Source organism: Semicossyphus pulcher, unplaced genomic scaffold (genome assembly GCF_022749685.1).
Source record: "Semicossyphus pulcher isolate SPU_LCO1_2020_fin unplaced genomic scaffold, fSemPul1.0.p SCAF_18, whole genome shotgun sequence".
Lineage (NCBI taxonomy): Eukaryota > Metazoa > Chordata > Actinopteri > Labriformes > Labridae > Semicossyphus > Semicossyphus pulcher.
Window position 1 is genome coordinate 25,437,501 of NW_027211691.1, and position 24,807 is coordinate 25,462,307.

The 24,807-nt window shown below is 38.6% G+C and overlaps 3 protein-coding genes across 5 annotated transcripts in view; 2 read left to right on the top strand and 1 right to left on the bottom strand.

Moving 5' to 3' along the window:
* LOC138595721 (clavesin-1-like) overlaps positions 1–486 on the bottom strand; it is a 9,588-nt gene extending 9,102 nt beyond the window's left edge. The window contains exon 1 of the mRNA XM_069667096.1: positions 252–486. The gene's annotated coding sequence lies outside the window, so the exon portion shown is untranslated. The remainder of the gene's footprint in view (positions 1–251) is intronic.
* A 1,477-nt stretch (positions 487–1,963) lies between these two features.
* riok3 (RIO kinase 3 (yeast)) lies at positions 1,964–10,666 on the top strand. The gene is made up of 13 exons (XM_069667324.1): positions 1,964–2,267; positions 3,712–3,827; positions 4,308–4,453; positions 4,574–4,681; positions 5,122–5,231; positions 5,426–5,569; positions 5,655–5,782; positions 6,627–6,809; positions 6,916–7,075; positions 7,193–7,273; positions 7,661–7,750; positions 8,231–8,344; positions 9,245–10,666. Exons 1-13 carry the CDS (start codon positions 2,232–2,234, stop codon positions 9,356–9,358), a joined length of 1,530 nt encoding a protein of 509 aa, XP_069523425.1. The 5' UTR covers positions 1,964–2,231; the 3' UTR covers positions 9,359–10,666.
* A 763-nt stretch (positions 10,667–11,429) lies between these two features.
* On the top strand, positions 11,430–20,681 carry rmc1 (regulator of MON1-CCZ1). 3 transcript variants are annotated; one of them, XM_069667306.1, is made up of 21 exons: positions 11,430–11,609; positions 12,232–12,308; positions 12,470–12,554; positions 12,801–12,857; positions 13,012–13,098; positions 13,558–13,698; positions 14,036–14,139; positions 14,382–14,471; positions 14,745–14,850; positions 15,229–15,337; positions 15,432–15,476; positions 15,599–15,652; positions 16,450–16,578; positions 17,000–17,106; positions 17,376–17,495; positions 18,050–18,127; positions 18,344–18,448; positions 18,811–18,879; positions 19,021–19,108; positions 20,003–20,140; positions 20,249–20,681. In XM_069667306.1, the coding sequence occupies exons 1-21, from the start codon at positions 11,511–11,513 to the stop codon at positions 20,326–20,328; spliced, it is 1,968 nt and encodes a 655-aa protein (XP_069523407.1). In that variant the 5' UTR covers positions 11,430–11,510; the 3' UTR covers positions 20,329–20,681. The 3 variants fall into 3 exon arrangements, with proteins under 3 accessions (XP_069523407.1, XP_069523410.1, XP_069523409.1); XM_069667309.1 differs by having other exon boundaries at positions 11,455–11,538; XM_069667308.1 differs by having other exon boundaries at positions 11,601–11,621.
* The last annotated feature ends 4,126 nt before the right edge of the window (positions 20,682–24,807 follow it).

Below are 24,807 nucleotides of genomic sequence, written 5' to 3' on the forward strand. Positions count from 1 at the left end.
TTTAAATTTTAATGTGGATTCTCTAATGTTGATCTGAACCGTTTTATTCCAGTCAGATTATTAATAAAAGTGACCCTTATGATATGTAGGCAGCGTGTGCGTGTGTGTAGGCTCATCAAATGTCCTCACAAGGAGGCAAAAATGTAAGAGCATCCTCCACAAGTGAGCACATGAATCCAGATGAACAGCTTCTACGTGCAGTTTTATGCATCTAAGTGTTATTTAAAATAAAATAGGATCAATTCACTCACAGTTAAGGGAGCTGCTAGGTGTGCTGGTTGAATCCCGGCCGTCCTGGCTGGCCCGACGGCCCTCCGGTGGTGGTGCTGATGCTGGGGACGGTGGCGGTGGTGGCCATCGGTATCCCGCGGACAAAAGAGGTTTCCGTTAAAATTAAAAAACGAAAAAGCAGAAAAAATAAATCTATAAAATTATAAATGTCCCTGAAGGCGTCAGAGGGGATTAAAGTCTGTCCTTGTGAATCCGTGTGGGCATCGTAACGTGTGAGGAGGACGATGCGTTTTCACTTTGTGCTCCGAGAAGACGTCAGGATGCTCCGAAACAGTCAAGTTTTCAAAATAAAAAGCTCGACTTCCGGTCGCATGTTCAAAAAGAAAATCAATTTATGGGGTTCAGAATTTCACAAATCTTAGCTGGTCGACTAAGATTTGTGAAATACTAGACCCCATAGATTAACTATGCTCATCTTAATAATACAATGTTCACATCATTGTCATTTGAGCCTGTTTTTCCAGGAGGCTCCGGGGGAAGAAGACAGAAAAAACAAAACATTCATTGTACTTAATTGATTTACTTCTTAAAAAAGAGATATTAAGATTAAAGAAATAACATGCACCCAAAAGCTTGTGGGAATATTTGCCAGCATATTCCAAAAGAAATGCAGTGTTGTGTTTATTTTAGATTTATATTCATATTTAGTATGATATTTTTGTTTATTACTACTGTTATGTAATAGGTCTGTGTAAAAGTGTAGATGTATTCCTCGATTAACCTTTAAAAATGTGAATATAACAATAATACTAAGAGTCATTGTCTTGTGTGGCTCACAAATGTCAAGCTTTTATTTTGAAGCTTTTTCTTTCCGGTCTTCTTCTTGTTAACAGTGTGTGACTTTACCCACCTGAACGCTCCTGCCTGTGTGACAGCAGCTGACGGCCATGCGCGTTCACGAGTCAACCTGGACAGATTGTAGGTTGTGCGCGCACACCCAGTGACTGGCACGCGCTCGCGGGTACACGCATATATACAGATATGGGCTACAGGAAGTCGGCGAAAAACAATGAGTTTTATTAATATACACAGGTGTTTTCTTCAGTTTCATTTAAACTTTTATGAATCACATTTAGGCTGTTTAATTTATGTATATTAAATTTATTTCTCTTTTTTACCTTTACTCATCCAAACATAATTAATAATATGATATTTTGAATTAATTATCCTCCCTTACCCCTAATGACAATAAAGTGTCATAATTGACTATAAAAAGGATTGCTCCCTGCAACAGAAACTATAATCATATAAAAATAATAGAGACTATATTTAAATACATGCAGTGTGTTTGGTGTATGTGTGTTTTGTATAAATCCATCTTTTATATATACTCTTTCTGTCTGTTTTGTCTATTTAAAGGTTTAAACTGTCCACAATCCAAAGTAATTTACATTTTACAGACAGAAAAAATTTATACGCAGCAAACTCTCCTACAGGATAAGCCAGATTAAGTTAGTGGTTAGCTTATACTGTAAGACTCATACGACAAATTGGTCATCAATGTGTCTCTTTTTAAATCGATAAATACGTCTTAGCTTCAATTTATAGACTTTTGAAGACGATGAATAAAGACCTCTTAATCACAGCGTCAGGGCTTTTACTGCGAAGGAGTGCTGCAGCCTCCTCGAGCTGTGATGTATTTCCGGTTGTGCCAAGGTCCGCCACTCAGCTGGGAAACACCTCAGTGAAAGCTTCTCTACCTCGTATTAACCCATAGGTTATTTAAAAAACCGTTGTTACAAACTTAAGTTCACCTTCTTATATTCACTGAAGTTCATACAACAGTTTTCTGTACCTGTCACATCGCGAGACGTTGTTTTTAGTGTCATTTTCAAGACATTTCCGTCGCCAAATCTGCCCTCAAAGCGTGCTAACGTTAGCCCCGCAACTAGCTACCATTCACTCTTCAAGGGAAGAATCGATTAATCATTGTCGTAATCATGGATCAAACAGGAGTCACAGCACAAACATCAAAGGTAAAAATCTTTTTTTTGTGGCATTGTCGTCTTTAGTTGTGTCTTGTTTAACTTGACGAAGCTTAATAAGCTGTTAGTGTAAGCCCCTTCTAGTCATTATCCAACATGGCCTCAGTGACAGTCTTCTCCTTAAAAGGCTGAAGATAGCTCACTGTGAGCAGACAGATAGCTGAAACCGGGTGTGCCATGATAGGAGATACTTTGGCTCATGTTAAACGTAGAAAATAGACATAAGACGTTATTATGGTTATCGCGTCCCTTTAGTCGCTGGTTAGTCATAACTAAACAACGACCATGATCACAGAGCTATTAACCAAACTTCAATGAGCTTTGACAGTTATCTAAAGTGTTTTTAAAAAATACAATATGTTGGGAATTATTGTGTTTATGTCATATGTTATTACATCTTTTATTGTTTACTTTCTAAGGTTAAAAAGGTAACAAATATCACAGCAAAGTTAGCAGCTAACAGTGAGCAGATTTCTCATTTAACCATGTTCTGACTTAAATGTAAATATATTTAAAGCGTCGTAATGTTGTTTTTAAAAATGTCCACGTGTCATTGTTCATTTTACATAAGTAGATGGATATCGTTATATCACGAAAACTAGTTTTAAAATGTGTGGGCGTGGCCCTAAAGACATGTCAGATGTGGTCATAGGGGGCGTGGCTCAGCAGAAACATGTCTGAACTTGCCTCAGTCTCACATATGACTCAGTCTGGGTTTTTTATTACACTGTTCATTGAGACTATTGTTATTGCATAAAAAGGTCGAAGGGCTTTCATATGATGACCTGCCTGGAGGCTACATGAAGTGTTCACCTAATTTATCATAAAAAAAAAACATACATTTATTAACTCTCCATTAAATTTCTCCTCCTTTTCCGTGATCACAAGGTTTTCCCAGTTTGTCCAGTTTATTCCTCAATTTTCTAACAGCTGTTCAAACTGTAGCAAATTTATTAGGTAGAACAAACACGAAACTTATGATGTCAAACAGATGAAATCACTAATCTCTTAATCTTAGCGTCAATCCACAGATCCTTTAATGTAAAATAATGTCATTTCGTTAGCTGACTTTTATATATATATGTATATATGTATATGTATATATATGTATATGTGTGTAGAATGACCCTTTAGTGATCACGTTCATGAGCCGAATTATTCACAGAGGTCTCTGCGACCTTAAAACAAACAGTCCTGGTGATCACAACTAAATACAAAATACTGAGTAGTGGTTTCACACTGAAAATCGTGTGCTTTACGGTGGGGCTTTGGGGGCTGAAACCGAGCTGCAGCTAAATTTAGTTTGGCTTGTGTCTGTGATAATTAAAAATCCAGAGGCCTACTGACCTATAATCCTTCATCCTGTTAAAATGTTTAAAAGGTGGAGGTTTAAGGATTCTAATCATGTTAATGGGTGTTTTTTTGGTTTTTCCAGAGTCCGTGGGGTTCGGTGGCCCCGGCGCCTCCCGCCTGCTCTCTGGCTGATGTGATGAGCGAGCAGCTGGCCAAACAGCTGGACGAGGAGAACAACGCCTTCCCGACACTCACTGAGTACGTTCTTACCTCGTCTGTGTGCGAGGACATTTTTATTTTAGCTGCTAGTTGTTTGTGTTTGTTTACTTACTGTTGTTTTCATTTCATCCCCACAAGATTAATTTACACAAAAAGCCTGAAAACTTAAAATGTATGAAATGAAAAGAGTGTAAAATTCGTTACAGCACAGTGTGTCTGTACTTAAGTGTTTTTATTGTGATATTTATCAGGCCGATCATTTACTGGACGATATTATGTATGTCTGTGTGTTTTGGTATCAGCTTGCATGTTGTTCGATATGCATTCTGTGTCACCCAAGAATAAACAAGGAATTAAAACATTTTTAAAAATGTTCATTTTAGTCTCCCTCCTGTCACCTCTTACTGATGCTCTGTTAAAGTATCAGTAACTTCATTTAGACAAATCTAACCGTCCTCGTTTGTTATGCTGTTGTTTCCCGCTGCTCCTGTCTTACCTGTTTCTTTCTCTGTGTTTCAGTCCGGCAGCCGATCTGCTGCTGTCAGATGAAGTTTCTGAAACCACCAGTGACCTGATGCTCGCTCAGATGCTGCAGATGCAGTTCGACCGCGAGTTTGATGATCAGCTTCGCCGGGAGGAGAAGAAATTCAACGGCGACAGTAAAGGTAGAATCAAAACAGCCAGACATGAGTAACTTACTAGTGAAGATACAGCAACTGAGAGCCGTGGATTAAAGTGTGTGTAAAGAGTTTTAAATAACGAGACTGTCTGATGTTTGTGTTCAGTGTCCATCTCCTTTGAGAACTACCGCATGGTCCATCCGTATGAGGACAGCGACAGCTCAGAGGACGAGGTGGACTGGCAGGACACGAGACACGACCCCTACAAAGCAGGTAACGTACCTGCTGTGTGTGGACAAAATAACAGGAACACCTTACAGTTTAACACAGTATATTTAGTTTCCACTGAGACTCATTCATTCATCTTTAGAGCTAATAAGAAGATTTTTTGATCAGATTGAGATTCACCAGAGAATGTCTTAGCTACAAATAAACACCTGCGTGTCATTGCTCTTTCAAGAAGATGTAAGGCAACAAAATGCAGCATGCAGTGCAAGAGACTTTTTCTGTGCTCCATCTCCAGTTTTAAAGTGACAAGAGGAACAACTCTCAACAAACAGGATCTTTTCTTCAAGGAGAGCATGTGTGGTCGAGGCTGAAACCTCAAAAACAAAACACAAAGGGATTATTATCAATCAGGAGTTCAGTTTAAGTTGCCTTCCACAAAGTAATCCTCCTGCAAACACTGTTTTTGTGTGTGTTTGTTGAATCAGATAAGCCCCAGACCACACCCAGGAGAGGATTCACCGGTAAAGGCAAGAACATCACCACCAAACATGACGAGGTGACCTGCGGACGCAAGAACACTGCACGCATGGACAACGTAAGAGCTTCCTACACTTTAATACACGCGCTGCGGCCAAATCAAGTCCGGTTTATACTTATTGTGTTCAGATTCCTCAGAAAGACGCTGTTACAAAATATCAAACTTAAACCTTTATGGAAACAACTGTGGTTTCTTATGGGGAAAAAGCATGTGCTGTATCATTCCATCGTCTCCTCCTGTTCCTCCTTTAGTTTGCTCCAGAGGTCCACGTCGGTGACGGGTTGGGGATGGACCTGAAGCTGTCCAATCAGGTGTTTAACTCCCTGAAGCAGCACTGCTACAACGAGCAGAAACGCAGCGCCAGACTGCACGAGAAGAAGGAGCACTCCACCGCTGTACGTACACATGCACACACACAGAAGGGATACACGCACACAGAGATCCTTGTTCCTCCCTCACACTCAAACTCTTTCTCCTCAGGAACAAGCCGTGGACCCTCGCACTCGTCTGCTCATGTATAAGATGGTGAACGCCGGCGTGCTGGAGAACATTAACGGCTGCATCAGTACGGGAAAAGAGTCTGTCGTCTTCCACGCTGATGGAGGGAGGTAGGTCCAGGTCCAATGTCCGGAAATAATCTTAAAATTCTTAGAGGGGAATTCAGTTATTTTGGCGCTAAGAATTATCAGAATAAAATGTTTTGGAATTTTGGCTCCAGGCTGCAGCAGTGAAACAGGCTGTAATTGCTGCAACGTAATGGATCAACGATCAAAGTACGTCTTGCTTGACAGGCTCAGATTGTTCTTCTAAGTGTGTGACAACATGACAGAAAGGATCCCTACAGAGATAGACCTTTTTGTTACAGAGGAAGATGATTGTTTTAACCACACACAGACGTTACATCGCTCTCTGCAGACACACCAGACTCCATTCATAAAAACTGTGATTTTCCTCACAGAACCCACAAGAGTGGCTGTTCTATTGCTTCTATAGACCAGCAAGTTTTTTATTTGTGTTGAATGTTAAAAAATATATTGTGTTGCATCCGAAATCACCTTTACAAACCCCAAAGTCACACAAACAAACTACCGAGGAAACGGTAGACGAGCGAACTTTGTGTGCTGCCCGGTAAAATGACTGTTTTTCTGAATGGAGTCTGGTGTGTGTGCAGAGAGCGATGTAACGTCTGTGTGTGGTTAAAACAATCATCTTCCTCTGTAACAAAAAGGTCTATCTCTGTAGGGATCCTTTCTGTCCTGTTGTCACACACTTAGAATAACAATCTGAGCCTGTCAGTGGAAACAACAAGAACTTTTAGTGGACGACCTTTGACCCATCAAAGATTATGTTGCAGCCATTACAGCCAGTTTCACTGCTGCCGGATGAACACATCTACTGGAGACATTCACACACTCTCTTTGTATATTGTGTGTGTGTGTGTGTGTGTGTCAGCCTGGAGGAGCAGCCTGTTCCAGATGAGGTGGTGCTGAAGGTGTTCAAGACGACGCTTAACGAGTTCAAGAACAGAGACCGCTACATCAAAGACGACTACCGCTTCAAAGAGCGCTTCAGCAAACTGAACCCACGCAAAGTCATCAGGCTGTGGGCCGAGAAGGAGATGCACAACCTGGGCAGGTAAATATACTCAGTAGCTCTGCAGGTACAACTACTGTTATTTTACCAACATGTAAACGAGGAGCAGAGAAACAAAGACCTCTGTTGTAAATGTTCGTGCCTTCAGGATGAAGAAAGCGGAGATCCCATGTCCGGAGGTGGTGCTGTTGAGGAAGCACATCCTGGTGATGTCGTTCATCGGTAAAGATCACATTCCTGCTCCCAAACTCAAAGACGTCACTCTGGGCTCAGAGGACATGAAGAAGGCCTTCTACCAGGTCCTACATGTACGTACGCCACACACCACCCACACTTTGCATGTTTTCCAAACACAAACCTCAGAGTGCCCAGGAGTGTTTTTGATCTGTTGTAGTGAGATCACTTTGTCTGTTTGCTGTGTGCAGTTGATGCAGCTGCTGTATCAGGAGTGTAACCTGGTTCATGCTGATCTCAGTGAATACAACATGCTGTGGCACGAAGGGAAGGTACGAGCGCGCGTCGTCTGTCGTCTGTCTTTTTATTTAAACTGTTTGCTGCTTCTCTACATTTAGGCTTCCTTGATTCTTTCCTTCTACCTTCTTATTCTTTAAATCATCCGTCCTTCTTAGTATCTGCTCTTTCCTTTCCTTTCCTGCTTTCTTTAATTGTTCTGCCTCCTATCTCTCGTCCTTTCCATCCTCTCCCCTCTCATCTTCTCTCCCACCTTCCTCCTCCTCATCTTTCTGTTTCTCTCCGTTGTTCGGACTGCAGACAAATCAGATTTGTGTCTTCAATCAGATCTTTCAGACAGACGCCCACCACAGTGTTGCTTTAATCTGTGTGTGTGTGTGTGTGTGTGTGTGTGTGTGTGTGTGTGTGTGTGTGTGTTGTAGGTGTGGTTGATTGATGTCAGTCAGTCCGTCGAGCCCACCCATCCTCACGGCCTGGAGTTCCTCTTCAGAGACTGCAGGAATGTTTCCACGGTAAAAGCAACTTTCACCCACACAAGCAGCTTTTATTAATATGTGATGAAGTTATTTAAAGTTTAGAATTAATGTCTAAAGTAAGTTTAAGTAAAGTTTATGTGAAGTTCAGCCTGAAGGAGGTTTAAAAACCTGCAAACATGTCGACAGTTCGTGTCCAGATTTTGGACTCTCATGTGAAACATTCAGGATCTGACTGATTTCTTTGTAAAGGTACTAAAGTAAAAGATAAAATTATTTTAAAATGGGAAGGAATGTATTATAGGTCTTAATGTAACCATATTAAAGTTAGATCACTTCATAAAATAAAGAATTTTGCCCAAATATACAAAACGAGGATTCTTAGAGTCAATTTATTGTTTTAACTTGTTCTGCTGATGTCTGCAGAAACCCTGAGTTTGTATAACTAGTAATTAAGTTACCATGTCAGTTTGAGACGACCGATTAAAACACATTAACTTTGGTATGTGTGCATCACAGTTCTTCCAGAAGAGAGGTGTGAGCGAGGCGATGAGTGTGTACGAGCTTTTCAACGCCGTGAGCGGCCTGAACATCCCGATTGGTGCCGAGGACGAGGCTGAGTTCATGGCCGAGGTAACACACACGCTCATGTGAAAATAAACAACCTGCTTAACATGACTCAACACACAACCCATTCACCTCACAGTTATTAGTATTAACTCAGTTTCTTTTACTTAGCCTCCATCTTTCTCCTGTTAAAGGATAAGTCTGATTCTAATCTGTGTTTCTTGCTCCCATAAAAAGACCAAAACTGAAGAATTTGATCTGAAAAAATAGCACACAAACATATCGTTTCATATAAGACCTTTTTTCTCTGTAGCTTTTAAACAAAAGATAAAAATAGTGCATTGGTTAGGGAGTATAAGTTGTTTTCCAATGACAGAGACTGGTTGTAGTTGCCACCAGACTCCTCTGACAAAAACATTGATTTTATCTTGCAGAACACCGGCGTGTGCTGCTCCGCTGCTGCATCGATTTGTTAATTTTGTTTGACTTTGGTGTGTTTAAGTGTTTGTTTGGATCAAACCAAAACTTTTGTTGTATCATTAAAACACAGACAAACTTCTCAGGTGAGTTAGCAGTTAGACCAGCAGCCCCTGAAAAATCACTGTTTTTCTGAATGGAGTCTGGTGTGTCTGCAGAGAGCGGTGTAACGTCTGTGTGTGGTTAAAACAATCATCTTCCTCTGTAACAAAAAGGTCTATCTCTGTAGGGATCCTTTCTGTCATGTTGTCACACACTTAGAAGAACAATCTGAGCCTGTCAGTGGAAACAACTTTTAGTGGACGGACCTTCACTGATTTTGCAGCCAGTACAGCCTGTTTCTCTGCTGCAGGCTGAAGACATCTACTGGACCAAATAGTTTTTTGCCTGTCAGTTATAATTATCAGTTAATACAGGACTTTTCCTTTTAGAGCTCGTCTCCTGTAGATTACAGTCTAACCCTGGCTAATGTTCTCTGCTGTTTGACAGATTGTGGCGTTGGAGAAGAGGAACGAGGACCACGTGCAGAGGCGAGGGAAGAAAACCTTTTCTGTTTCCTCTGAAGACGGTGGTCCTCCTTTACAACCCGACGCCGATGATTAACGCCCCGCCCAGCTCGCTCTCTCTTCACGATCCTGCCGTGTTGAATACGCTGTAAGGAGGAGATGAACGGAGGAGGCTCCTGGAGGACCCGGTGCCTCCCCCTCCATCCTCCCACGACCCGCTGAACCCCCCAAAACTGCCTCCTTTAAACGGGCAGGACGGAGCGCCTCCTCCTGGCTGCAGGAGGGACGAGTTTTACTGTGTTGGATGTTGAAGTCGGAGCGTTCTGGCTGCAATGGGGCACTGACAGGGTTTTCTGATGCTGAGACCACATCTCATATCCCCCTTCTGTCACTGGCCCACACTCATTTTGATTAAATCATAGTGTCACACAGGTCCTCCTCGATCCTGCTGGATGGGGAACATAAGCAGATTTGTTTCAGCTTTGCTCAGACTCTGGGAGATTTATTTTAAAACTTATCTCACAGTTTGAGGATGTGGCTGTGTCAGGCTAAATTTAGGGAAGATGAGGTTTAAATTGTTCAAAAGACACAATCGGATGTTTCAGGTGAAAATAAAACAAAATCGGGTTTTATTTCAATGGAGTAGAAATAAACAAAAAGAGCCAAAATACAGTATGAAAGAGAACTGTTTAAGGAGAAAGAAGAAAATGGCTTAAAAACATGTTTGTTGTTTTACTATTTTGACATTTTTAGTTACAATCCCCTAAAAATTAACAATTTACAAATTAAAATCAGCAGTTTCTATAGTTTTGTGTGATTCCTCCTTTCAGTCGCTCAACCTAAGAGGAGGAATCACACAAAAAAAGGGATGTAATGAAGGAAAATGTTGGTTAAAAAGATTTTTTTTCCAAATTAAAAGCTTAAAGTAGAAGATGCACCCAAAGAAAAAAAAAGGTTATTAGTCACTCCGTCTCATTTTTTTTTATTTGCAGTGTCTGGGCTCAGCTATGGAGGGGGAAATGTCAAAGGTCACAGCAGTCTGCTCCTGTGTTTGGAAGCTAAAACAGGGGAACATTAAATATTATGCTTACACTTGAATTTAAGCGCAGAATAAACTTACTACTATCAGAGGAATGCATATAAATGGAAGTCATTGCAGCATCTTGTCTTTAAGTGTGGAAGATGGAAACTGTTTTTGATGTTTGCAGTGAAAGTGATTGACAAGTAGCTCTTAGATTGTGTAACTGTAGATCAGAATCAGGTGTGTTAAAGGTCGCTCTCTGATTGTGTTTTTGATCTTAAAGGATAAAAAAAAGGAAGTGGAAACACATGCAGGCTCCTCACATGATGTTGGTTCTATGGTGGTTTTATTCTCATGAATTGCCTCATTGTGGTGAAAATAAAAGGTGAAAGTTGTCATGTGACTCAGTTTCCTCAAATAAATGTCACATGTTTACACTCACTTTGACATATAAGACACACCTCATTACATTATATTGCTTTTTCTATTTTCTATTTTCTATTTTGTCTTTGGGTATATTTTTCCTTTAACACGTGACGGTCATGCTGTCACATGACTCTCAGCAGCCAAAACAAGAAGACTTCCGTATGACCCCTTCAGATGAAATGACTGGTGTCCGCAAATAGAGTCTGTGCAAATCATAAGAAGCGACAGGAAAAACAGGAACAGCGACAGCTAAATAAATATGAAACTAATATTATTTACATTGCAAGTCAGTGATTCTAATGATTCTTTGCTTGCATGGGCTGTTAAAAAACAGGTGCGTCTTTAATGACAGGGGTACTCAAAAACGCACATTTATTTACAAAGCACTTTATAAACAGATATAATATAAATATAGCAAGTGCATAATGTAATCGAACACTAAAATACACTGACACAATGCGGTATGATAAATTAGAGAACAATCTAGTATGGTAAGAAAATAGGAATGTACACGTTCCCTGCTTTTATTCTGAAGACCGATACCAGAAGTGTAATAGCCGCCAGTTCGATTGGCTTACCCTGATACTCTTCCCCAAACTCTAACCAATCACAGTCCTCTTCCCTAATCCTAACCAATCCCAGCTAACAAAGGGAACGAGAACTAGCCAATCAGAGGCGGAGTAGGGCGGGTCTTGCGTCGCTAATTTTGCGGACGGAGCTCTTCCTGGTGTCCCGCTATAGCTGTCAGGACTCTGGGAACTGAAGCTAAAACAATAATAAAGTGACAGAGTTCAGTGTGAAGATGAGTGAGGAACATTACCTGGAGCTGTGTGAGAACCCGGTGCAGTTTGAACATGCCTCCAGCGTCAATAACGTCTTCTTCGACGAGGCTAACAAACAGGCAAGCTAGCTAGTGAGTTAGAATGGTATGGCTAAGCTAGCTAGATCAGTTAGCTAACTGACAGTTTATTGGTTTAAATAACTATTAATCAAAACTTTTAATGTCAGTAGTTTTAGTTAACTATAGGTGCAGTTAGCTGGTTCACCTGACATGTCATTATGTATTAAGAGTAGATTAACTGGGAGCTAGGTTAAAAACAGCTAAACAAGAACTTAACCTAATTATAAATACAGTCATTTAAAGAGCAAAGATATTATATAAGATGTATCGTGTTTCACCAGAGGAAAAGTAAACACGACCTAACAATTATTGTCAACTTTCATTTACTTTGTCTTATAGTTTAAAATGCATGAAAACATTTTGAAATGTAATTATTGTTAATTATTGTACTAATCATTCCCCTGTAGCAGTATGTTACACTAATATATACAATATAAAAAACGTGTCATGCTCGTAAAATGTCTTTAGACTGTTTGTAAAAGACACTTACAGGGTAAGAGTCCTATAGAATATATTATAAGTGCTTCAAACAAAAAAAAGTAAAGACCATTCTCTTTTGATAGAACAAGAGTAAGTTTCACTTTGTTTTCTGATGTCTTTCTTTCATGATTTGTGGCTGCAGGTGTTTGCGGTGCGTTCAGGTGGAGCCACAGGGGTGGTGGTCAAAGGCCCGGACGACAAGAGCAATGTTGCCTTCAGGTACCTGTAGAACCGCAGTGATATCTGTGTGCATTCAGTGATTGGATCAATACATGGACAGAATGTGATATTTTTTATGGCTTGTTCTTTCGTATTAGAGTTGTGAAATGTGAAAACAAAATGTTTGCGTTTTGATTGCGTGACGTCGTTTCCGTCCACAGAATGGACGATAAAGGAGAAGTGAAGTGTATCAAGTTCTCCATCGGAAATAAGATCTTAGCAGTTCAGAGAACTTCAAAGTCTGTGGTGAGTTCGCTTGTGCAGAAGAAGACGCTAAAACGTTTCCCCCTGAGGAACCAACTAAACACCTTCACCAGATGCATGCTTCCTTTGCCTTCAAGACCTTTATATGTAAACTAAGTACAAACAAGGATAATTCATCAGTTTTATTTATTCTAAATACAACAAAATAAGAAAGAACTGCTTCATTTTTTAAATATGAAACTCAGGGAAGAATCTCTGATACAATCTGTCCATTTTTGTTGTTTGTAGGATTTCATCAACTTCATACCCGACTATCCTCACACAGAGTTCACCCAGGAATGCAAGGTATGCTACATTATCTTGTTTTACTTTGAAATGTCTCTCCTTCCTTTTCCCTGTTTTGTTTAAGTTTTCAGATCAGAAGAACTTGATTATTTGTGAGGAGAAACCAAGAGTTAGAAGCTGGTAAATAAACTGTATTTCTGTGTTTGTCCTGCAGACGAAGAACGCAAATGTTTTGGGTTTCTGTTGGACCAACTGGAACGAAATCGTCTTCATCACCGACCAGGGGATCGAGTTCTACCAGGTAATCTCATCTTTGTGAGGCCAGTGCAAGGTGTCTTAAATGCCAAACATAGACTACATACATTTCTTCTAGATTTTTTAGAACAGGAGTCAAGCTAATTTATGTCGCCAAATAAAATGAGGAATACATAAATATGAAATGCCTACATAAAAAAACAGACGCAAAACTGTTAACTCTGTTAACATCAGGAACTAAAAATACACGTTTATAGACTTGCTGCACTTTTTGGTCAGAATGAAACGTTACTGAGGTTTGATATTTAAGCCCGCACATGATGAGATGTCCTATAATGGCCACCGTACAGAGAATACACAGCCTTTTTTCTGTCTGGCTGCCCTCTCATCACCAAACCTGAGGTTGTTTTTGCTTCACTCGTGGTTTAACAACCGTTGTGTTATCCGATGTATGCTGAACATCACAGGCCGACACTGAGTCGTGTGACTTTGTGTCTCTCCTCAGGTGTTTCCAGACAAGCGTAGCCTGAAGCTGCTGAAGAGTCAGAGCATTAATGTGAACTGGTACCAGTACTGTCCAGAGACGGCCGTCATCCTGCTGTCCACCACCGTGCAGGGAAACATCCTGCAGCCCTTCGCCTTCAGGGTGAGAAGACGCTCAGATAAAAGATGATTTTCATGCATCCCCAGCCGACATTGTTTAAACTGTTCTTTTTGTTGCTGTCTATCTTCAGGACATTGTTTCGCTGAATACCAAAATGAATCCCTTTTGTTGCCTCTTTCTTGAACATGTTTACTACCAACACAAACAGTGTTGTGTATTCAGAAATAACACCTCTGCAGGCTGTACTTTGTATCATTTCAAACCCAAAGTGTCTGCAGGTTGTTGGTGGGTGAGAACTCGACCCCTCTGTTTTATATTCTAAAATAATAATAATCTCCTCGTGTGCATTTCGTATTTTTTATTGTGTTGTTCCTCTCAGAATGGAACCATGTCCAAGATGTCCAAGTTTGAGATCGAGCTGCCGGTCGTCCCCAAACCGGCCAAACTCAGTCTGTCGGAGAGAGACATCGCTATGGCAACCATGTAAGCTGGTGTCAAAATGTGTACCTTCCTAAGCCTCTGTGGGTTTATTTTTATGTAATATTATATTTTAATATTTATTCCAAACTGTGATGAATTGTTGGATTTGTTGTCACTATTTGAGGCCTGGTTAGCGCTCCCCCTGTGCCTTTCAAAGTGTCGCTGATAATTAAGATATTTTCCTGCTGGTCTGAATATTATTTATCCCCTAATGGTTATTTATCCCTCTCTCTCTCTGTCTGTAGTTATGGTCAGCTGTTCGTCATGTACCTGAAGCATCACTCCAGAACAGCCAACAGTCCCAGTGCAGAGGTGGTGCTGTATCACCTACCAAGGTACACACACACACACACACACACATTTACTGCACGCACACGTCCATCTAGCAGCCCTGATGTTTCCATCAGTGCAAATTCATCGAGATCCAGTGAAGCACGTTTATAATGTTCGGTTCACTTCTTCATGTTTACGTGATTAAATTCATTTATTGTGCGAGCAATGCTGCGGCTAATTCTCCTTCTTATCCTTTGAACTATTTCTACTAGTATTAATGTGACATAGGTTTTAAAATGCATTCATAGTGTGTGTGTGTGCGTGTGTGTGTTCAGGGAGGGTGCGTGTAAGAAGAGTCACGTGTTGAAGCTGAACACGACGGGGAAGTTTGCTCTGAACATCGTGGACAACCTGGTGGTGGTTCATCATCAGAGCACACAGGTTCGATCAGCTGCGTTGTTGTTGTCGTGTTTCTGCGGTACACATACAACATAAATACATAAATACATTTATTAAAGTACTTTTTTTGTTATCCGAACTTTATTAAACTGCTTTACTTCCTTTACTTGTAACATTTCCTCCACTAAACCTAAGGGACATGTATCTGACAGCTTCAGTTGCTTTTAGGTTTCACAGACAAATCATGTGATCCGTAAATATGACAGTTATAGATTTAAATAAAACAACAGCACATAAATGAGTTACAATGGCAACTTCATTTTATTTTAACACATCCTGCTTGAATATTTATACTGTGTGTGTGTGTGTGTGTGTGTGTGTGTGTGTGTGTGTGTGTGTGTGTGTGTGTGTGTTTGTCAGACGTCTCTGATCTTTGACATCAAGCTGAAGGAGCCCGACTGTGCCGTCAACACACACCAACCTGTCCTCCCTGCGCGGTCCATACACCCCTACAGGATACCACTGTCAGGTACACACACACACACACACACACACACACACACACACACACACACACGTTATTTAAAGTGTCTCCTTTTAACTAACTTTATTTGTTTTCTCAGGTCCAGCCGTCGTTCCCTCTCAGCCTCCGGTTCCATGTCAGCTCTGTATCCTTTCACCTCTAATACAAGTGTTACGGTATTTTACATTGTCAGCTCTAAATATTTGAGTTAGAGTGTTTATTGCAGTTTGTAAGATTTATCACAATGGCCTTTAACAATCGATGCAGACTCTTCCTCCTGGAGCGTCTTCCAGCCCGACATCATCATCAGTGCCAGTGAAGGTAAAGAAACACCAACATGTTTACCGTACTTCCACAAATAGACAGGCCTGCACTTCTTATTAAGACTGCTTTAGGTTTCTACATTATGCCGTTAATACAAACACTTCCTGTATCTGTTTAAAAAATAAAAGCCCTCTAGCTTACATTTGCAGGGTCTGTGTAGTGGCTCCAGGACAGCACTTCTAACGTGGCTGCTGCCCTCTTGTGGCACCTGTGTGTTACTACAAAATAAAGTTGGCCGAGGCATTAAAACACGGGCGTCTTCAGCGACTGGAATCACACAGTAACTCAAAAAAGAAAAATGTCATGAATTTACATTTGAATTAATCAAATTAAAGTCATAATAATGTGCATTAAGCTCAGTCTGCGTGCACGTTATTTGAGATCCGGCTTTTATTGGAGGAAATACGCTGAAAACACCCACTCACTGCCTCTTTTCGGCCTTCTGATGAGTCATTATCTATCATTTCATAACTTTTACTTTAACTTCTGAGATGTTCTCGTGAAGAAAAACAAACAGGAAGTGTAGTTTTACCTTTTAAAATTACAAAGCAGTGTAAAAGATAAAAAGTCATGTTCATCTTGTTGCTTCTGCCCCAAAATGTTTTTCTTCACGTTCCAACCTGATAAATGTGCGCACAGAAAGAGCCTCATGTTGTCAGTTTATTAGAATACAATGACAGTAAAAACGGTAACATCTTGTAGTTAGGATTTATATGACTTTGAACCTTTTTAATTAATACACAAATATATAATTATTATTAAATAACCAATAACTTACTAACCCTGTCTTTTAGGGTATTTGTGGTATCTGCAGGTGAAGTTGCCTCCAACCGTCAACCTGCTGCAGGACAAAGGCAAACTGATGGACTTCCTGTTACGCCGGCGAGACTGCAAGATGGTCATCCTGTCTGTCTGCTCGCAGAGTACGTCCGTCTGTCTGTCTGTCTGTCTGTCTGTCCTTCTCTTGTTATCTGTCCATGCTTAGGTTGTTGTTACATTCATATAACAAAGGAATGATGTGAACACCAGAAACGAGGCCAATAAAAAGAACAAATGAGTTTGACATTGACATTCGACAGATGTCATGTTCGATAGTTATTGTGGGCAGAACGAATAAAAAACAACAACAAAAGACATTTTTTATTCAGGTGATCTTTAGGAGGGAATTTAGGGTTATAACACGAGATCAATAAGACCTGAAAATCAGCCTAAAGCAACAAAGTGGAAAATCGTTTTGTTTAAAAAATCAGATAATAGAAATCAACTATAGAATTATAGAATAAAGATGGTGATCGGACACAAACACTGCAGTCAGATCAAGCTGACTTTTTGATTTGCTCTCAGTTCTGGAGGGCGGCGAGAAGGGAAGTCTTCCTGTGGTGGCGACCGTCTTCGACAAACTCAACCAGGTGTACAAAGAGTACCTGGAGGCGGAGCAGACCTACACTGTGGTGAGTGACGTTCTCTCTAAAAGCCACCAACGTACACACATGTGGGCGGTTAAATCGTGCGTCCCACATACAGAGGCTATAACCGTCCCCGGGTCCGACTCCCACCCCCGTCCCTTTGCCGCATGTCATCCCCCACTCTCTCTTTCTGTGTTTCCACCTCCTGTCCCCCGTCCGCTCTCCTTCAATAAAGGCCGAAAAGAAAACCTACCCATATTTGTACCTGTAACTTTTGTATTCTTGAGAGGTGTGTTTATTCTTCGTGTTTGCAGGCGATGGAGTCCGGTCCGAGTCGAGGCAGCGCCGCGCAGAAGCGTCCGGTCAGAACTCAGGCGGTCATCGACCAATCAGACATGTACACGCACGTCCTGTCAAATTTCACAGAGCGGAAGGTACACACACTTACACGCATTAAGTTTATCTTTCCTATATGTACAATTTGTTTTTAACTAATAAATAAGGAGGAAAGAATGACCTATCTTATATATTTAACGCTAAAATAAACGATCATTATTCACAAATCTTTACAAAGACAGCTTCAAAACACTCGTGTGGACGCATGTTGTGTCTCGATTCAGCTGCTCGGTGTAGATATACTTTTAATGTTATCAAAATATTAATGTTTTTTTAATCATAATATTTAAAATCCACAATACAGACACAGTTCAGTGTGATTTTGATGTTTTTGAGTTAAAAAACTTTCTCTTAAAGCATAAAATGACCAACATTCAAACTAAGTAAGTTTCTAGTTTTTCTACAGGTTTTGATTTAAAGAATGAAAATAATGATTCTGGTACAGCAGGAAACAGGACATTTCAAAATAAAACCCAGATGATATAAAGTTCAGACCTCCCTCTCAGAAACTCTTTGTTGTCAATTATGAAAAAGAAAAATACAAAAAAATATATAAACTGAAATTCAATTCAACAAGACGTTTGTTCTGCAGGGAGTCTCCCATAAATTCATCATCGCCGTGCTGATGGAGTACATCCGCTCCCTGAACCAGTTCCAGATCACCGTACAGGTAAAACCAAACGGAGTGGGACCTCTCTGTTTACACTGAGATCTTCTCTTCTTCAGTCCACTCAAAGTAGATACAGACACTTATTATACTAATGCAACACCACTGTTATAAACTAGTCTGATGTGGTCAGAGGTCAAACGGATGTCTACCAGAATTATGACACAATGTCACAAATATTATCTTGTTATGTTGTTATGGTGTGTTTGTGTCTTTCAGCATTACCTGTATGAGCTGGTGATCAAGACGTTGGTGCAGCACAACCTCTTCTACATGCTGCACCAGTTCCTGCAGTATCACGTCCTCAGTGACTCCAAACCACTGGTGAGTTCACACCTCCACTCATCGCAAAGCAGTCCTAAAAACCTGTAAGACCGTGTCCTGAAGTACGATTCAAACTGGTTATGTGTGTGAGAAGAGTTAGTGTGAAGAGTCTCGGACTGTTTTGTTTTATGTGAATGATTTTTTAAAGTTTTCTGACAAATTGAAACAAAGACGAATAAAAACACAACAATAGAAATCTGAATATGAAACATTTGCGAGCGATTTGATGTAACCTGAGTATTTACCTGATGAAGGAACGATCTCGCTCATTAACATATTTCCAACAGTGTGAACTTTGTGGTTAAACTCGGTTTGTTTTGCAGTTTGTGTTTCTCTTTTTAATTGTGTTTATTTGTGTTCAGGCCTGTTTGCTTCTGTCCCTGGAGAGTACGTATCCTCCTGCTCACCAGCTGTCTCTGGACATGTTGAAGGTACCACACATACCACACACACAAACACACACACACACACACACACACACATACACACACACACACACACACACACACACACACAGCCATTAAAGATGATCATTTGAAATGAATTACTTGAATTATTTTATGTGTTTTCAGCGTCTGTCCACAGCCAACGATGAGATCGTCGAGGTTCTGCTGTCGAAGCAGCAGGTTCTGGGCGCGCTCAGATTCATCCGCAGTGTCGGTACGTTACATTTTATTCATCACAGGACAAAACTACCTGAAGCTGACGTGTGTTTTTAGCAGGATCATTTGTTTGAAGGTTTTTTTTGGTATTTGTTAATTTGTATCACTGACTGATTATAAAGATGGAGGACGCGTCTCCACCTCCTGTCATTGTACACAAATGAAGCCATGCAATCCCCCGGATCGGCTGCATTAGTATCCAAAGTGTGTGCAGTAGAGATCGGCTGGTGGAGCCGCAGTATTCACGTCCCGCCCCTTCCTCTACCCGACAAACACCTTTACCTTGTGTCCTTGGCGTGTTGGAGCCCTCAGATGTCCTTGGCGTGTTGGAGCCCTCAGGTGTCCTTGGCGTGTTGGAGCCCTCAGGTGTCCTTGGCGTGTTGGAGCCCTCAGGTGTCCTTGGCGTGTTGGAGCCCTCAGGTGGGCTCAGTCTGCAGCAGAACAGCTTCTTGTGTCGGTCTGAAGCAGATATTCACGCTGATGGAAAGTTCAATGACTGTAGTGTTAGTGTTAGTTACGTCTCCTCTCGCCGTTCCTCCTCTACTCTGCTACTCGGGAACAGAACGCTGCAGGAGCCCCATTTGTCAACAGAGCTGTCAATCATGAGGCCACGCCCCCTTTTTATAGCATCAAATAACTAATTAAAAGTAAACTTGTGTGACAAATGACTGCAGCCAGTCAGCAGGGGGCCGATAGAGAGGTTTTGGCTTCACTTTTGTTCACATGTTCATCTTTTTATGCAGTCTGTGATGGTATATTTTTGTATCCTGCAGAATAAGTATTTTAATGTACATAAAGGATGTTAGTAGACATTTTCAAAGTGTCAGGTTAGTTCTAACTTTACTAAGTTATCCTTTTGAAATGAAATGTAAACTGGTTTCACTGGGCTCAGGTGGACATGACAACGTATCGGCCAGGAAGTTCCTGGACGCCGCGCGGCAGACAGAAGACCAGATGTTGTTCTACACCGTGTTCAGGTCGTTCCAGCAGAGGAACCAGCGGCTGAGAGGAAGTCCAGGCTTCAACCCCGGTGAGAGGAAACACGCAGACAAGGGAGTAAACTGACCAGAATTAGACTTAACTGACGTCTTCTTTGATGTCTCACTCTCTCTGTCTGTCTGTCTGTCTGTGTCACCAGGTGAGCACTGTGAGGAGCACGTGGTTCACTTCAAGCAGCTGTTTGGGGATCAGGCTCTGATGAAACCCTCCACAGTGTGAACCAACAAGACCAAAAACACAAACACAAAGACTGTAGACCAGAGACACACAGGAAGTTCAGGAGAGGATGTGGAACACATCTGAATATTTTGTACATATGACATAAATAAGGCTAACAGTTAATCCGTTTATTTTGTATAGAATGATTGTGTACTAAACTGAACTGCATTAAATAATCATGGACATATGTTTAATTATATTAACAATATAAATGTAAAATAGCCAGTTTAAATGGCCTTCTGTACAGCTAATAAAAGATTAACCTACAGGAGTGTTAGCATGTTGTTTCCGTGGTGGATTCATATACTAGTGTGATCATTTGACATTAAGACGTTCAGGGTTGTGATGGAGAATAAAATGAAATAAAAGTCATAGTATAACATGTCATACTTTAGTAAGTCATGAAATAAAAGTCATAGTATAACATGTCATACTTTAGTAAGTCATGAAATAAAAGTCATAGTATAACATGTCATACTTTAGTAAGTGAAAAAATAAAAGTCACAGTATAACATGTCATACTTTAGTAAGTGAAAAAATAAAAGTCATAGTATAACATGTCATACTTTAGTAAGTGAAAAAATAAAAGTCACAGTATAACATGTCATACTTTAGTAAGTGAAAAAATAAAGGTCATAGTATAACATGTCATACTTTAGTAAGTCATGAAATAAAAGTCATAGTATAACATGTCATACTTTAGTAAGTGAAAAAATAAAAGTCATAGTATAACATGTCATACTTTAGTAAGTCATGAAATAAAAGTCATAGTATAACATGTCATACTTTAGTAAGTGAAAAAATAAAGGTCATAGTATAACATGTCATACTTTAGTAAGTGAAAAAATAAAAGTCATAGTATAACATGTCATACTTTAGTAAGTCATGAAATAAAAGTCATAGTATAACATGTCATACTTAAGTAAGTCATGAAATAAAAGTCATAGTATAACATGTCATACTTTAGTAAGTGAAAAAATAAAGGTCATAGTATAACATGTCATACTTTAGTAAGTCATGAAATAAAAGTCATAGTATAGCATGTCATACTTTAGAAAGTGAAAAAATAAAAGTCATAGTATAACATGTCATACTTTAGTAAGTCATGAAATAAAAGTCATAGTATAGCATGTCATACTTTAGTAAGTGAAAAAATAAAAGTCACAGTATAACATGTCATACTTTAGTAAGTCATGAAATAAAAGTCATAGTATAACATGTCATACTTTAGTAAGTCATGAAATAAAAGTCATAGTATAACATGTCATACTTTAGTAAGTGAAAAGATAAAAGTCATAGTATAGCATGTCATACTTTAGTAAGTGAAAAAATAAAGGTCATAGTATAACATGTCATACTTTAGTAAGTCACGAAATAAAAGTCATAGTATAACATGTCATACTTTAGTAAGTGAAAAAATAAAAGTCATAGTATAACATGTCATACTTTAGTAAGTGAAAAAATAAAGGTCATAGTATAACATGTCATACTTTAGTAAGTGAAAAAATAAAAGTCATAGTATAACATGTCATACTTTAGTAAGTCATGAAATAAAAGTCATAGTATAACATGTCATACTTTAGTAAGTGAAAAAATAAAAGTCACAGTATAACATGTCATACTTTAGTAAGTGAAAAAATAAGTCATAGTATAACATGTCATACTTTAGTAAGTGAAAAAATAAAGGTCATAGTATAGCATGTCATACTTTAGTAAGTCATGAAATAAAAGTCATAGTATAACATGTCATACTTTAGTAAGTGAAAAAATAAAAGTCACAGTATAACATGTCATACTTTAGTAAGTCATGAAATAAAAGTCATAGTATAGCATGTCATACTTTAGTAAGTGAAAAAATAAAGGTCATAGTATAACATGTCATACTTTAGTAAGTCATGAAATAAAAGTCATAGTATAGCATGTCATACTTTAGTAAGTGAAAAAATAAAAGTCATAGTATAACATGTCATACTTTAGTAAGTCATGAAATAAAAGTCATAGTATAACATGTCATACTTTAGTAAGTGAAAAAATAAAAGTCACAGTATAACATGTCATACTTTAGTAAGTGAAAAAATAAGTCATAGTATAACATGTCATACTTTAGTAAGTGAAAAAATAAAGGTCATAGTATAGCATGTCATACTTTAGTAAGTCATGAAATAAAAGTCATAGTATAACATGTCATACTTTAGTAAGTGAAAAAATAAAAGTCACAGTATAACATGTCATACTTTAGTAAGTCATGAAATAAAAGTCATAGTATAGCATGTCATACTTTAGTAAGTGAAAAAATAAAGGTCATAGTATAACATGTCATACTTTAGTAAGTCATGAAATAAAAGTCATAGTATAACATGTCATACTTTAGTAAGTGAAAAAATAAAAGTCACAGTATAACATGTCATACTTTAGTAAGTCATGAAATAAAAGTCATAGTATAGCATGTCATACTTTAGTAAGTGAAAAAATAAAAGTCATAGTATAACATGTCATACTTTAGTAAGTCATGAAATAAAAGTCATAGTATAACATGTCATACTTTAGTAAGTGAAAAAATAAAGGTCATAGTATAACATGTCATACTTTAGTAAGTGAAAAAATAAAAGTCATAGTATAACATGTCATACTTTAGTAAGTGAAAAAATAAAGGTCATAGTATAGCATGTCATACTTTAGTAAGTGAAAAAATAAAAGTCATAGTATAGCATGTCATACTTTAGTAAGTGAAAAAATAAAAGTCATAGTATAACATGTCATACTTTAGTAAGTCATGAAATAAAAGTCATAGTATAGCATGTCATACTTTAGTAAGTGAAAAAATAAAAGTCACAGTATAACATGTCATACTTTAGTAAGTGAAAAAATAAAAGTCACAGTATAACATGTCATACTTTAGTAAGTGAAAAAATAAAAGTCATAGTATAACATGTCATACTTTACTAAGTGAAAAAATAAAAGTCATAGTATAACATGTCATACTTTAGTAAGTCATGAAATAAAAGTCATAGTATAACATGTCATACTTTAGTAAGTGAAAAAATAAAAGTCATAGTATAACATGTCATACTTTAGTAAGTGAAAAAATAAAAGTCATAGTATAACATGTCATACTTTAGTAAGTGAAACAATAAAAGTCATAGTATAACATGTCATACTTTAGTAAGTCATGAAATAAAAGTCATAGTATAACATGTCATACTTTAGTAAGTGAAAAAATAAAAGTCATAGTATAGCATGTCATACTTTAGTAAGTCATGAAATAAAAGTCATAGTATAACATGTCATACTTTAGTAAGTGAAAAAATAAAAGTCACAGTATAACATGTCATACTTTAGTAAGTGAAAAAATAAAAGTCATAGTATAACATGTCATACTTTAGTAAGTCATGAAATAAAAGTCATAGTATAACATGTCATACTTTAGTAAGTGAAAAAATAAAAGTCACAGTATAACATGTCATACTTTAGTAAGTGAAAAAATAAAAGTCATAGTATAACATGTCATACTTTAGTAAGTCATGAAATAAAAGTCATAGTATAACATGTCATACTTTAGTAAGTGAAAAAATAAAAGTCACAGTATAACATGTCATTCTTAAGTAGTTCTTAAGTTTTTTTTTAATTATAAAGAAAGACAAAATCATCGACAGCATTTGATTCACACACCTTTCCTTAATATAATCTTTATTGCTTTTTCTTATTGGGTTGAATACAGAACAGGTTTACATCTCTTGACTCTGTGAAACACTGTCAACAGCAGAGGGACGAGAGGACAGACGAGGAGAAGGAAGGAAGGAAGGAAACACAACAACAGAAAATGAAGGTTTTCCACATGATCGTGCATTAATGCTTTCTGATTGAGGTCCAGCATCTGTGTGTGTTTGTGTTTAAGGAGGTTTTAAATCTCCGCTCTGACGTTCCCTTTGACCTCTGACCAGAACAGAGAGACACACGAGGGGTTAAACCAAAACGGGAGGCTGTTAAAGGCTTTGAAGGTCTGAAAGAAAATGTACGAGTGAGAGGGGAGAGCGACGCAAAAATGTACGAAAATTCTGGCTTTAAAAGACCAAAAATCCAACGACATCTTTTGTCTGTTAGGTGATGAGGCGTTCACAGTCAAGTGCTAAATGTAGTGATTGACAGTTCTGAATCATTATTTAAAAAAAAGACAAAATAATCAGGACTTGGAAAGAACAAGTTGCAACTCAGGAAATAAGAACATGAAGCATTTCGGATAATGGATTCGTGAAAGACCCTGAGAGCGAGATTATATATACTTTTATATTTATATATATATTTATATGTGTAGAGCAAGAGATGGAGAAAGGAGAAATCATCCATAATTGAACAAATTAGATTAACATGCAAAAAAAACTAAGCTAAAACTCACCCTTTAACTGAACACAATGGATTTTCACAGTTTTATACGCATTTATATGTCATAGAGAAAAAAATAAACACAACAAAAATCATTTG

Bases quoted from the DNA above. Each gene is read 5' to 3' on its own strand.
- riok3 (XM_069667324.1), top strand. From the start codon at position 2,232: ATGGATCAAACAGGAGTCACAGCACAAACATCAAAG. The intron at 3,828-4,307 runs GTACGTTCTTAC...TCTGTGTTTCAG, and splicing joins GCCTTCCCGACACTCACTGA to TCCGGCAGCCGATCTGCTGC. The intron at 4,682-5,121 runs GTAACGTACCTG...TTGTTGAATCAG, and splicing joins ACACGACCCCTACAAAGCAG to ATAAGCCCCAGACCACACCC.
- rmc1 (XM_069667306.1), top strand. From the start codon at position 11,511: ATGAGTGAGGAACATTACCTGGAGCTGTGTGAGAACCCGGTGCAGTTT. The intron at 14,851-15,228 runs GTTCGATCAGCT...TGTGTTTGTCAG, and splicing joins TTCATCATCAGAGCACACAG to ACGTCTCTGATCTTTGACAT. The intron at 15,338-15,431 runs GTACACACACAC...TTGTTTTCTCAG, and splicing joins CTACAGGATACCACTGTCAG to GTCCAGCCGTCGTTCCCTCT.